The sequence below is a fragment of the Lutra lutra genome, chromosome 2 (assembly GCF_902655055.1).
Source record: "Lutra lutra chromosome 2, mLutLut1.2, whole genome shotgun sequence".
Classification (NCBI taxonomy): Eukaryota; Metazoa; Chordata; class Mammalia; order Carnivora; family Mustelidae; genus Lutra; species Lutra lutra.
The window spans coordinates 3,289,296-3,304,634 of record NC_062279.1 but is presented as its reverse complement, the minus strand read 5'-3'; the positions used below and the strand labels follow the sequence as shown (position 1 = coordinate 3,304,634).

Here is a 15,339-nt window from a genome sequence, read left to right as displayed (position 1 = left end):
TTGGAAGTTAGCCAGTTAAAATGTACCTGTAAATTGCCACCTACTCCAACAAAAGCCTTGGATCTCCTTGATTTCTATGGCAGAATGAAGAAAGAATTAGGAAGGACCCAAATGATTTTGATTCATTATATCCTATTGCATTTTCTTATTTTTCTTTTACCTAATTTGTCATTTTTCTCCCTATGTAAAAATCATTTTAGACATACTCACATTTACTTTCTTTTAGAGTCCACTCTTATTTTTTTTATCATTATGTTAGTCATCGTACCTTACATCATTAGTATTTAAAGTAGTGATCCATGATTTGTTGTTTGCCTATAAGACCCAGTGCTCCAAAATGGGCAAGGTAAGAAATAACAAATATTGGAGAGGTTGTGGAGAAAGGGGAAGCCTCTTATACTGTTGGTGGGAATGCATGTTGGTGCAGCCACTTTGGAAAACAGTGTGGAGATTCCTCAAAAAGTTAAAAATAGAGAGTCCCTATGACCCTGCAATTGCACTACTGGGTATTTACCCCAAAGATACAGATGGAGTGAAAAGAAGGGACACCTGCACCCCAGTGTTCATAGCAATGAGCAATGTCCACAACAGCCAAACTGTGGAAGGAGCTGAGATGTCCTTCAACAGATGAATGGATAAAGATGTGGTCCATATACAGAATGGAATATTACTCAGCCATCAGAAAGGATGAACACCCAACTTTTGTAGCAATATGGGTGGGACTGGAAGAGATGATGCTGAGTGAAGTAAGTCAAGCAGAGAGAGTCAACTATCATGTGGTTTTACTTTTACTTTTACTTTTATTTGCCTTAATTATTATCTCCCCAAGTATTCCCAAAATTATTTTTAAAACATATTTCTATTTCTTTTTCCTGAAAACTAAACACAAGCTAACAAAATATTTAAACACTGTCCTGGTGAAAAGTGCCAAACATATTAAAAATGGCTTGATGTTTGCGAGGTGATTTTTTTTTCCCATTGAGATGATAATTTTGGTAGGAATTAATTTCAGTTTTTAGTTTTGCTAACATTTTGTGGAAGATGTTGTGGATTGTTTAAGCAAGTACCGTTTATTAAGAGAAATGGAACAATTTTCCCTTGTTTTTCTTCACGATGGAGTCTCCTATCACATTTCCTGGCTCTTTCACATAAGAATGGGGAGGTGAGGGCACCTGCGTGGCTCAGTGGGTTAAGCCGCTGCCTTCGGCTCGGGTCATGATCTTACGGTCCTGGGATCGAGTCCCGCGTCGGGCTCTCTGCTCAGCATGGAGCCTGCTTCCCTCTCTCTCTCTCTCTCTCTGCCTGCCTCTCTGTTTGTGATTTCTCTCTGTCAAATAAATAAAACAAAACAAAACAAACAAACAAAAAAAGAATGGGGAGGTGACCTGCCAGACACAGAGGAATGAGTAGAAATCATTAGATATGACCTTGGTTTTTGCTTTTGTTTGTTTGTTTGATTGTTTTTCTTGTTTTTCTTGTCTTGGTTTGGTTTTTGTCTTTAAAAGAGAAAACCTGCCCTTGGGGGAAACCTTGACTCTCCACTTCCTCCCGCCTTGAGACCCAACAGCCACTTTGTACCCTAAAAATGTCAGCCAGCATGTCCGGGGGTGGCAAGTGGCAAGGGAGTGTGTGGGTCAACCCATCTGCATCTCTGCACTTCCAACCTCTGGGTACATGAGGAAAATAAAATACCTCATTAATTTCAGTCGGTGTTCATTGACCCTCTTTGTTCCTAGCAGCCAAAGGCAATCCAAAAAAAAAAAAAAAAAAAAAGAAATTCACAATACTTAGTGGCACTTTTATTCTGACCTATGAGAAAGAGAATATTTTGGCTTGCAAGATGACTTAGCAGTTTTTGTGTGTGGGTCTAATTTATGGGTAGATTTATTGCACACGTTGGATCAGTTCCATGTGATTTTTTAAAATAGATAAATATAATACGCCCACTTTGGTGTTTCTCTTTATGCATAAATCTTTGCTTTAGTCCAACCTAAGGACCATTATCAGGAAAGGACTCCAGTTTCCCCTTTAACAGCACACATGCTATGTGCTTATTTATGAAATATGTATTAGCAGAGGTTAGTCTAACTCAGTCTTTTTTTTTTTTGGACTTTCTGTATCTGCACTGACGTGCGCAAGGCAGGAAAAGGCGTGCTGCTTGAGAGAGGAAGGGTGAGATTCTGGCTGCCTACTGTCCCCCTCCCCGCCGTTCCCTGAAATGGTCCCCCCACGAGGTGCTGCTGCTAAGTGGAATCCTGTATTTCCTCCTGAAAACCGCAGCCTCTCGTCCTTTTCCCCCAAGTAGGAAACGCCTCCTGTCCTGCTGGGCAGCTGCTCTGCTTCCCCAGGCAGGACCTTCACCTGGGAAGGTGAAGGCTTCCCCGGGAAACACTAGGACTTGTGACTGGGAGGGGTCTCTGTGATGCTGACCTGTAGGCAAGTCTGGGAACCACAGACTGTAGGCAATCAGAATGCAGAGGCCAAAGCAAAAGAGGGGCCCATTCAAAACCTTGCTAGAATTAAGAATGCCTCCTTCCTTTAAAATGCAGTAGTTCTGAGCGCTGTGAAGTGTGTAAACCTGGCGAGTCACAGACCTGTACCCCTGGGGATAAAAATATATTATATGTTTATAAAAAATAAAATTAAAAAAAATGCAGTAGTTCATGTGTCAAGCTCAAAGCTCAATTAGGAAAGTCAACTTTCCTAGTTACAAGAAAAAATAGTTCAGAGCGTCATTATAATTCTCAGATCCTGCCTTCTATGGTGATAATGTATAGGTAGTGCTGTAAGGAGCAGCCTTGCCGAAGTTCGAAAGGTAAGGGCTTTTTCTCTTCTTTTTGGACTTGTTTCATTTTGAAACCATGGGCCAGTAATGCTGAGTGTTGGGTAAGATGGTGGAAATAAACACTGCAAAGGAGAATGTGTCCTGAGGAACATCTCATTATGGCCGAAGGGATGGTGGCGGTCCCTGAGTCTGGCTGTCCCTGAGTTCCGGCAGCTCCTCTGGGTTCTGCTCTTGGCCGAGTTGCTCTGGACCCAGTCTCCGGACCCAGCAGTGTGATCATCACTGCTCTGGCTCCAACACGACCTTTCTTTTGCATGACCTACAAGGTAAACAGGCAGGGCTGACCACAAAACATGTAAAATTTCAGAGTACAGTTTCCTTCTGGCTGCTTGTTTTTATTTTAAAGAGATTTGATTCATAGTACTAACTTCAGAATGTCTTCACAATGACAGACATCTCACCAAGAGTGCTGTGATGCTCCCCCATCAGTCTGCTCAAAGGACTAGATTAGAGACCTCTTGAAGATCATTAATTATTCTTGGTCCTGTTACCTTGGCACATAGGATGTGCTCCACAAATAGTTTTGGGAGAGTATCAAAGAGGATAAGGGATCCAAGTTCCCATGAATATGGAATGAAAGATCTGTGACTTGAACCTGAATTCTCTGGGCAGCTCCCTTTCCTGTAACACATGTTGCCCACCAAGTATATACACATAGGTTGATAGAGGTTAAAACCTTCATGATAATTTGGGATTAGCGTTCTTGGCAATTTCACAATAGACTGAGAAACAATTACTCGTCTTGTGTGGTTTCTCTAGCTCTTACAGCATCATCATAATACAGTACAATGAAAGAACAGTGTCCTAGTCAAGGTCTAGAAGTTTGCATTGCCTGGTCCTTGACCCCCTCATTGTTTTTCTGTTTTGCTTATCTCCTCCTTTATCACCAGACTGTAATCACACTTTGTTTCTAGCTGTGGGTCCGCCCTGCCACGTGGATCTGTCCCTCATCCCCTTGTCTTAGATCTGCTCACTCTGTGCGGAGCATTCTGCTTTCTTATGCTCCTGGGCATGCCCTCCCTCCCTTCTCATCTCGGCTCAAATGTGAATTTCAGAGACCATCGCTGGATGTCTCACCTGAAGCAGAGAACCCTTCCCTCTGCATTCCCTCTTACCCTGCTTTCTCTTTCTTCAGTGAAGTTATCACTATCTGATATATTTTATATTACTGGTTTATTTTCTGCTGACTGTCCTAAGCTACAAACTTCAGAAGACCAGTGACTTGGTCTGTTCTTTTTCTTCTTAGACCGTCCAGTTAGAACAGTTGATGTACTGTGCTCAAAAATATTAGTCACAGACTGAAAAATTGGGCAAAGGCTAGTAACTCTTTGCAGGGAAAAAAAAAAAAAATCAGCAGCTTGTGTTATAGCTGGGAACTGTATGTAAGCCTGGTCAGACATTTCAGAAGTTCCTTTAAAGAACAAAACAATACCAACCATCCACTTTATTTCAGACACTATTTTTAGTACTAGCAAATACAAAGAAAGATATGGATTAGTCATCACTCTGGAAAAGTTTACAGTGCCATGGGGTAGGGAGACAGGTTCACAACTAAAATCAGTCCTGACTGGATTCCTTCTGAAACCTCTACAAAAAAGCGACCTGTCATTTCTGGAATAGGAAGCAAAATGTGGGCCATGGGAATCGGAAGGGGCTTTAGTGAAGGGGGTGCCTTGACAGAAAAGGTGGTATCTTCGATGGGGGTGGGAGGGACCAGAACAGAAAAAGCTTGGGAGCATGAGAGATCATGGACTATTGAGCAGTCTTTGGCTTGAGTACAAGAACCCTTCATGGAGTGGGAGAAATTTAGGTTAAAGACATGTAAAGTATTTGGAAAACATGCCGTTGTGTGCTACTTGGTCTTTTATGACATGCAGGCACCTAACAGGTCTACCTACAGGTGCGCTCTTGTGTGATGCTGGAAGAAGACAGGACATCCCCTAGAATACTGAGGAGAACATTCAGAAGTGAGAGCCAAAACCACTGAGGCCCCAATATGTCAGAAAGTTGTATGAATAGCGTTTGATAAGGGACACAAAGCCAAGACACTTCGTTAGGCAAAGGAAGCCAAGGGAACTTAGTTATGACTAAAACATGTGTTCATGTGTCTGGGCTACTGCTGCCCTGTGCTGGGGTCATGACAGGGGCAAAGACGGTACAAGAGGAATAATCAGCCAGGTCTGCATTAGGTCTGCACCACACCTCAGGTGAGTGTTGGAGAGCAGCCCCGGTTCCATGGTTTGAGAGGCTTGTACTGGATTGAACACGATTGCCTTTTGTAGATCAAAACTTGCCAAATCACTCACAAGATTACATCATTCATCTTACTCTTTCTCGTGATCTTTCTCAGAAATGTACCTCCCGGTTTTCTATGTTAGTCTGGTTGCACCCCTCTCTTTTCCAGTATCTAGTCCAAAGTGATATCCCATTTATGGAAACATTTTATTCTCTCCAGAAAGACCACACGAGCATGCCTGAAATTCTCCTGACCAGGCTGCCTGGTCAGTCTCGCTATTTGCTCTCTGTCATCTAATACGATAGGCTGCTGAAAACAAAAATGCTCGGTACATCAAAAGAGCACATCGTGGATCTAATTACTCGTTTATTATGTAATCATTTACAGGCATAATATATCTAATAAAAATAAAATGTATTAGAGATGAATGGTAAATATGCAATGTCAATGTACTTACTATAAATGTTTTAGATCAATTTTTGTCATTCAAAAATAAACAGTTCATAAAATTCAGAATTAATTACTATGATAATTGATAATGAAATAATGTTATTTAGTACTTTTAAAGGTCACTGTCAAAGAAAAAGAAAAGCGTATCAATAGGAACATTACGGAGCCCTCAGACTGTTAAACGGCTCTTCCCGCTGAATGGACAGTACTAGATGGGCAGGGAGGATATAATCACAACTGGGTGTTTTCTTTAGGCCCTAATTATCAAATCCCATTTCTAGATTGATAATTTGGAAGATATTTTGACCAACTTTTTTTTTTTTCCCTGTCTCTAGGGGCTTCAATCTTTCAATTGATAGCAAATTCCAGTATTTATTAAAAAACAGAATCTCAAGGTCATCTCTGAGTCATCTCTGATATCTCTGACTCATCATCTCAGACATTCAGTTGATAGCAAAATTTGATAATTCCTGTGGCTGGAGGCTGAGATTGGCTTGCACACACGTGCTGATACCAGACCCCGTGCTGCCTGATTGCTGGTCACAGTCGATGTGGAGCACCTAATGATAGGTGTGTTGGATGGATAGCAGGTTGTGCTCCAGGCCAGCTGTGCCCTCGCATCTGGATGCGTGGACATCAACATCATTGGTGGAAACAGCATTCTCTTGGCTCTCAGCATGAGGGGCAGATTTGTCGTCATCCACATCCACATTGTGGGTCAAACGACAGACATTTTATGTCTGAGCACTTTGTAGTCAGGAGTTCTCAGACTCAGTTAACGTAGAAAATGGTATCATCCCACATGCCGTAGTTGATTTCCTTGTAAGAAGACATTATGAATTTTAGCATCATGGAGGCAGAACAAACTTCTAGAAGTCTAAGGCTTACTAACAATCATAGTAATGGCTAATATTTTGAGCCCTGTATGTGGGGTCCTGTACGTGAACTACTTAAGTCCCTCAGCTGTCCTTAGAGGTAGGAAGTGGTTGCTGAGGATGTATAAATGAGACTTGGAAAGACTAAATTGCTCATGGTGGCCAGACGAAGGCCAGGAGGCTCAACACCAAGTCTAGCTTCCTGACTCCTGAACTCAGCGCTGTGTTCATTGCCAGAAATGTGGAGTACCCAGCCCCCTACCCAGCTGGGAGGCCATGCCACATGCAATCTCTTTTCTGTTAGAAACCATTGATGTGAATTGCCTTTTTTAAGTGGGGAAAACATAAAACTTGGTTCAAGGCATCCCAAGTATTAAATTCAAGCAAATCCACTTCTAGATCTGTTCAAACAAAGGCCATCAACTTGAACTCCAAGGTCTATCCTTAAGTAAACATGTTCTCTGGTGCGTTCTTTAGCTTGTGTTACGTGCAGGAACACTTTTGTTCTTCTGGAATCATTAGCATAAGGATTGCCTTCTTCATTTGATAGCCTATCGGGTTAGCAGAGCGCACTGGACCTGTTACCCAACACCTGGTTTTGTTTCTTTGCTATCTGCCTAAGAGAGCAGATGTGACAATACCCATCTATTGAAAATCTTGATGCCATTGTGATGTCACTGGTTGATTTCACTTCTCTGATACTGCTGAACACTCAGAAGAAAAGTTTCTCATCTCAAGTAGAATCAGCCACCGTGGGTCATTCTCTGGGCATGTGTCCATTCCCCACACCATCAAAAAAGTCAGCCCTGAGCCACTCTACAAACATCCTCAAAATTGTGAATTTGATCAGCAAGTGGTTAGATGACTAATGAAACCTAAGTGCTGAATTGTGCTCAGTCACTGCAAAATAATAGAGTAAGACCATGAAGAATTTTAGCAGGTTGACCAAGGGATGCATTTTCGGTGTGTGCATGGAAGCCATCTTGTGTCTGTTGAAGCTCACTTCTCTCCCTCCCCCCACTCACCAGTGCTGCGGAGTGATCTTTTACACTTGTATTCACACCACACTGTGTCTCATGGTGAAAGCCTGCCATGCCTCCTTCCACACCACTTTGCACAAAAACCTGACAGGCCGCTCAGAAGGGACCCCTTGCTTCCCCTCCACCCGGGAGCTCCAACCACACTGGGCTGGTGTCTCTGGAGAAGGGGATGATTTCACATTTCCTTCAGGGCTGAGTTATACTTTCTGTTTCCTCCCTCATCCATTATTCTGTAAACCTTTGAACATCTTCATTTTGCTTCAAACCACCTATGGTGACCGGAAATCATATACATTTAAAGAATTTTATTGTTCCCTTCATACAATGTGAGCACCACGAGTGGGAGAATTGTGTCTTGTTTGTTCAGTAACCTCATTATGTAGAACACAGTCTAACACATAGCTGGCCCTCAAAACATTTTTTATATGAATCCACAAGAAGCATTTTACTTAATACGTTCTATGTGGTTAGCATTTAAGACAGAGCAAATGTTGAAATATATGGATGGTTTTGGTGCATTTGTGTCCGTCCTGTTTTAAGGCAAAGGGGCTTGACTCAATGTAGTTTCTTCCTGGCTGAAGACCATTAGTGTATCCATTTTGTTTCATAAATGGGTTTTAAGATTAAGGGAAAGAATATTCAAATGGATTTACTGATTTAAATATGCAGCAGTGAATGAACAATCTTACTTGTATTCTTTACATTTAAAAGTGGATCGATTCAAACACACTTGGTCTTTACATTTGCATTGCAGCAATCCTGGACAGTAGGTAGGAGGCGCCTGGGCCAGGAACACGTACCTATAAAGCCCACCACTCCCGTTGCCAGCGCATCTGCGTGGCCATTCGTCTCCCTTAAAAGTCAATAAATTAAGTACCTTTCTCTCAAGTTAAATCACGTTTTTTTCCCCAGGGTTTTGTAATTAAATATTGGATGGCATGAACATCCTTTTGAAACTTTTAACAAAAGCTGTGTCTCAACCAGCAAAAAGGAACTTGTTCACTTTCTCAGTTGTTTAAAAAAAAGTTCCCTGTGTATTTTTTTCACAGTTCATTTTTCTTTCCCGTTTTCAGAAATTGAAAAGGGAGGCTGTGGGGACCCTGGAGTTCCCGCCTACGGGAAGCGGACTGGCGACAGCTTCCTCCACGGGGACACGCTGACATTCGAGTGCCAGGCGGCCTTCGAGCTGGTGGGAGAGCGCGTGATCACGTGCCAGCAGAACAACCAGTGGTCCGGCAACAAACCCAGCTGTGTATGTGAGTACTGCGCTGGCCGGCGGCTCTGTCCTGCGACTGCCAGGCAGGGGAGACGGAGGGAAAGGGGCAGGTGCACCTCGGAAGAGGAAGCATTCAGAACCTCTGGGGAGTGCTCCGTTGACCAAACAAAGCAGGGGTGTTCTCGAGCACCAACTTCCCTGCTTCACTCACGCAGGTAAAGCTAATCCATGCTATGGCTCCGTCTCCTACATAACTTGTAACTGAGATCTCTCTGCCAGCAAGAACAGACCATGCGCAGAGGAGCCTTGCCTCCTTCTAGAGCTTCTGAAGTGGGAGGGTCTGAGACACCCACAGGCAATGGACCTGATAGCTTTGATAATGGCTAACACAGAAACACCAGTTGTGAGTGTGGGTGACATCAGCTTATGGTGCCCAGAATCACCTGCTTCCTCCTAAGGACAGTGTTTTAACAAATAGAAACAGGGGCACCTGGGTGGCTCAGTGGTTAAGCCTCTGCCTTCAGCTCAGGTCATGATCTCAGGGTCCTGGGATCGAATCCCGCATCGGGCTCTCTGCTCGGCAGGGAGCCTGCTTCCTCCTCTCTCTCTCTCTGCTTGCCTCTCTGCCCACTTGTGATCTCTCTCTGTCAAATAAATAAAATCTTAAAAAAACAACAACAAAAAAAACAAATAGAAACAAAGTACTTCATGGTGATTTAAAAGGAAGATTTTTTTTTTTTTCTGTTAACTGAACGTAGCATGTTACTAATGTAGCATTTTTTGTGACTTAGTGTAACATGTCACCTGAAAGACAAATAGGGACTTGTGTGGATTGAAAAGCAAAGCCACACCCTAGAAATAATCCAACAGGTGTCCTCTCAACATATGTGTGTATATGTATGTAAACTGATTTTAAGTACATGCTCTTAAAAGGTAAATGTTTCAAGAGATTTTTATATTGTCCACCCAGTATACAGTCTGATTTTTTTTTTACTGTTACCCGATAACTAATAATACATAAATAACTTGGAAAAATGCATTTTAAAGGCAAACATAAAATATAAAGAGAAAAGGTATCCGAGAAGACTAAACAGAACCAATATTATTTCTGGAAATTGCTCCTGAGACACGGACATAACTTTTCATATTAATGTTTGCTCTTCCAAAGGCAGAAAGTTATAACTAGAAATTCTAATATTTGCTCCAGGTTTCCACGACCTCGGCTCGGATCATTTCGGAGTCAAGCTTATACTCGATTATGTGTGGGCTCTGGTTGTAGTGTGTACCATGAAATATTCTATTTACAGTTTAGGGAGTGAAGGGATATTATGGTGTAGGATTACCGATGCAAAAGTGGTTGGACGGTCCGAGCTCTGCAGGTGTGGGTGCCTTCAGAGGAGGCTGCCGTCAGTCAGCGTCACGTGGCCGGTTGTTTGGCTGTGTGCAAAATGGTACGAAACATGTCTGTGTCTTCACAGTTTCCTGCTTCTTCAACTTCACTGCATCATCTGGAATTATTCTCTCACCCAATTACCCCGAGGAATACGGCAACAACATGAACTGTGTCTGGTTGATCATTTCCGAACCAGGAAGCAGAATTCACCTCATCTTTAACGATTTCGACGTGGAACCCCAGTTTGATTTCCTTGCGATCAAAGATGATGGCATTTCTGATATCACCGTCCTGGGCACCTTCTCGGGCCACGAGGTCCCCTCACAGCTGGCCAGCAGTGGGCACATAGTCCGCTTGGAATTCCAGTCAGACCACTCCACGACTGGCAGGGGGTTCAACATCACTTACACCAGTAAGCAAGCCTCCCCCTGCACCACTTCTAGGCCCCCTTTATTTAAATGATTGTGGCATGTGGGGTCCAGGCTGACACTTTGTAAGGTAATGGGAGTAACACAATTAGACAGTGTTGTCCCATCAACCTAAGGGCATCACTCCATTTGGGCTGGTGTCTCTGTCAGCCTTATAATAGGGTTAGCGCTCATGTTCCTTTTATCTTTCGTTTTCCTTCCTTCCTTCCTCCCTCCCCTCCTTCCTCTCCCACTTTCTATACCTATTTCCATCCATCCATCCATCCATCCATCCATCCATCCACACATCCTCAATTCAAAGAAATAGTGTAGTGAAAAGGATTGAGGCATTAGGGGTCTGGAGCCATGGATTAGAACACCAGCACTTATATATACTTAGTGAATTTTGGTAAGAGGGCACTTTTCTTTGTCTCAGTGTCCTCATTTGCAAACCAGATTGTATTTAAGAACATCTACTTCAATGCATTGTTGAGGGAGTAGAATAAGGTAATAATATTAAAGATGAGTTATAAATCATAATTTGCTAAGAGAAGTCGTCAACTTCTCTTAGATGCTGTGCTTAGGTTTGCCAGGAATCATTTCATTTAATATTGCAGTAACACTGCGATATAGGCTCGGCATTCCTCATCTGTAAATTAGAATATCTAACCAGATCGTCAGAATGTCTGCTGAAGGGCAGGAAAAAACACAAGAGCCAAGGTTCTAACCCAGATGTGTCTGAATCAAAATCCCTTCCAGCCCCTGCCATATTTCTGTTTTTTCTTAATACATGTGAAAAGTGCTTTCAAACTGTGAAATGCAGTATAAATGATAGTTTTACATATCTATGTACCATCTTTTCTTTCTCTTTCCTTCTGTCTTACTAGGTATCAATATCTTATTTATTTAATGCAATTATCAGTCTATAAATGCAGAACTGAACTTTGGAACAATAAATGGCTTTATTAGTAGGCTTTGTTTCTTTCTTTTTTGAATAAACATGTTTAATATTAAAGTATTTCTATTCATTTGTTTTCCTTTTAGCATTTGGTCAGAATGAGTGTCATGACCCTGGCATTCCCATAAACGGACGGCGTTTTGGTGACAGATTTCTGCTGGGGAGCTCAGTTTCCTTCCACTGTGATGATGGCTTTGTCAAAACGCAGGGGTCGGAGTCCATCACCTGCATCCTGCAGGACGGGAATGTTGTCTGGAGCTCCACGGTGCCTCGCTGCGAAGGTGAGCGTCTCCTCTCATTTGCCAGTTATCTCCCTGTGCACGGGCGCATCAGACTTGACAAACAAAGGGACCAGAAACCATGCTGGTTTCCTAGGGCTGCTGTCACAAAGCACACAGACCAGAGGCTTAAACAGTAGAAACTGAGTGTCTCACAGTCCCGGAGGCTGGACATCCAAGAGCAAGGTGTCCGCGGGGCTGGTGCCCACTGAGCTGCGAAGGAGGATCTGTTCTGGTTCTCCGCCAGCTTCCGGGGGTTTGCTCGTGTCTCTGGAGTGGCTTGGCTGCCAGAAGCATCATCTCAGCTTTCTTCGTGTGAGCGCACCTCTGTTTCCCGATGTCCCCTCTTTCTCATGACACCAGTCACATGAGATCAGAGCCATGCTAATAACTCACCTTAACCAAGCGCATCTAAAAAGACCCTCTGTCCGAACAAGATCACATCTTCAGGTGCTGGAATGAAAAATCCAAAATACACATTTTGGAAAGACATAATTCAGCCTCTAAGAATGGCACAGTTTTTAGTAGCTATGTTGTTTTATTGCCCTTAAGGTACCTGATGTAAATACTGCCTAACTTATTTTCTTCTCGACATTTCTACTCTGGTGAACTGTGTAAAAAAGCCGAGGGTGCATGCAGAATCAGGAGCATATCACCTCTAATGTTTACTCATATGAAAATTAGTGACTTAGAATATATATTCACACCCTATCAAAATGTCCCATACATGTTGAGCTAAGAAAAGCTTTATAAAAAACTCATCTCCAATAAATACCAAGAAATACATTTTTTTTTAATATTATTTATTTATTTATTTGAGAGAAAGAGAGACAGAGTGAGAGAGCATGAGAGGAGAGGTCAGAGGGAGAAGCAGACTCCCCATGGAGCTGGAAGCCTGTTGTGGGACTCGATCCCAGGACCCCGGGATCATGACCTGAGCCGAAGGCAGTCACTTAACCAACTGAGCCACCCAGGTGCCCAAGAAATACATTTTTAAATAGACTTTTTAAAGAGCAGTTTTTGGTTCACAGCAAATTTAAATGGAAGGTATAGAGATTTCCCTTATGTCCCCCGCCCCCACAGAAGCACAGTCTCCCCCACTAGCAACAGCCCTACCAGACGGTTTCATTAGTTACAAGTGACAAACCCACAGGGACATGTCACTATCACCCAGAGTCCATAGTTGCATTTTAGGTCACTCTTGGTGTTGTACATTGTGTGGGTTTGGACAAATGTATGGTGACATGCATCCATCATTAGAGCATCACGCAGAGTGGTCTCACTGCCCTAACGTCCTGCACTCGACCCATTCACTCTCCCACAGCACCCAGCCCCTGCCCCCACCGATCTCTTCGCTACTTCTGTCGCTTTGCCTTTTCTGGAATGTCACACGGTTACAGCATATAGTCTGTGGTCTTTTCAAATGGGCAAAAATTACTAATTTTAATGCAAAGCTAAAGTACCATTTTTGTCTATCAGATGGGCAACTATTTGAACACCTTAATAAGATGTATAACTGGTAAGGTTGAGGAGTAACTGACATTTCCTGGACAAGCTGTTGAAGGTATAAAATTACGGCATCATAGTGTAAATTCATATTAAGGGTTTTAAATTGTTTCTTACTTTTTTAGCTATAAATGGTATTTCTGGTTGTAAGGACATATTCAAACAACTCTGAAAAGATAATTTTTTCCCCTCAAGAATGCTTTCTGCAGTATTAAACATAAACACCAAAGATGCAAACAATTTAATTTTAAACAACAAAGAATGAGCTAGATAAATCACCACAAACCTCCAAAAAAATTGTAACATCAAAGATGTTCATCATATATTATCATGTGAAAAACCAGGTGATATGACCACTTGTGTTCCAATAAGCCATTTTAAACATATATTTAAGTATCTCATGATGATAATAATTTTTAAAAGCCTGAAAAGAAAATATACACCAAAATGTTAGTCACAGTGATGGGTGATTTTTTTCCGCACTGTTAATTTTTTTATTTTCTCAATTGTCTTTGTCCGGTAGATGCTCATTTTAGAATAAGTAAATTCAAGAGAAATAATGTGTCAAATATAACCTGGAGTTGAAGGTTATTTCCTCTCTAGAGTGACCGACCTACTGTTGCCAGGGGGCGGTCTAGGCAGGACCTGAACCTATATGGGGAAGGATGAACTCCCTGGCCAGCTGACAAGCCGTGCAGGGGGAGGGGCTCCTGCCTCACACCCGTACCCTTCAGTCCAATTATCAAAGTTAGCGTCCATCGTCTAAGGGTCAGGATTATGTTAAATCTACATAAGGATGTTCTCACTTTCACATTTTCATGAGGGCTTAGTTTGGTGGTGATGAACATCACTGGGGGTAGAAAATCGACAAATTGAAGGGAAAGAGCTCAACAGAAGCTTTTTCATCCCTATCTGTCTCTATCACATATTTTAAATGTACAGCCTTTAGATGTTACATTGTATCTGGTGTTAATAAACAGGTAGGTCATTATCCTTTACATATAAGTGAATATACACTCCTGGGTGCGCCAATGATAGTAATGACAGTGTGTGTGTGTGTGCATATTTGCTGGTGCTGCTCAAGCATATCATATGGGGGATAAAATGACAGTACTTTCTAGTCTCTGCTCTCTCCGGCCATGATTCTCCGCATCCTGGGTGTGCTTCCCTGTAAAATGCTTCTGCAGCTGTGTTACAGGCTCAGGGCAAGTATGTCCATCTGCACGGTCAGGGGAAGGGAGGGGCTCTCAGAAGTGGCAGATGATGTTTCTAACAAAGTTGGATGCCGGGAGAAAGTATCCTATTAAATGTGAATGAGCCATCCTCTCAAATTTGGAAAAGACCTTCAGAGAAGTTCAGTCAAAACTCAGCTGTGGGTTAACACAGAAAACAGTTAACACAGAAAACAGTTACCACAGAATGGTGAAAGTGTGTTTTTTTTTTTTTTTAATAATTTACTTGTACTGAAAAACCCAATTATAGAGCCCTGATGAGTCTCAGAAAGTAAACACAGATACTCTGATAGTATGACTAATTAGATACTCCAACTGATGTCCTTGGTGAAGAGAAACAGAAATGCTACTTTCAGAATTAAGTGCATCTAGTTGGAAAAAATCAAATGGGAAAGGAAAGATTTAGTAGCACAAGCACATTTAATTGAAGAGACACAGAAGGAAGTTCAAGTATCTTAGAGTATATACACATTCCTTATTTTTTTTCAAGTATTACTGTTACCATTAATTCCTTAATTGATCATAAGGTCGAGGCCACATGCATATGCAGTTACAGTGGAAACGTATGATATGAATAGAACCACAGACAATTGAAACACATGAAATGAATAGAACCACAGACAAATACTTCACTGGAGACACTATGTGGCAAAGCCTCAAGCCCGAAGGGATATGCTACTCAGAAACCCTGTGAGCGGGAACCCTTTCTGCTACGATAATGCAAGACAGGAAGCCTATGCTAGGAGGCAAATGCCCCAGGAATCGAACAGAAAGACAAAAAGTGAAGGAACTTATTGATAATGTTAACAAGTTAGAAAAAAAATTAGAATGTTATATTAATAAAAATCAAGAATTAGAATAATGTAAGTGAATTATTTTTTTGGTATCAATAAGATAGACAAG

At 42.1% G+C, this 15,339-nt stretch overlaps 1 protein-coding gene across 3 annotated transcripts in view; it reads left to right on the top strand.

The window, feature by feature from the left end:
* The window catches only part of CSMD1 (CUB and Sushi multiple domains 1), a 2,014,336-nt gene that overhangs the window by 1,608,726 nt on the left and 390,271 nt on the right, over positions 1–15,339 (top strand). For all 3 annotated transcript variants that reach the window (XM_047713603.1, XM_047713595.1, XM_047713613.1), the window contains 3 exons: positions 8,520–8,702; positions 10,141–10,467; positions 11,507–11,701. In XM_047713603.1, the coding sequence (XP_047569559.1) occupies positions 8,520–8,702; positions 10,141–10,467; positions 11,507–11,701 (705 nt within the window). The remainder of the gene's footprint in view (positions 1–8,519; positions 8,703–10,140; positions 10,468–11,506; positions 11,702–15,339) is intronic.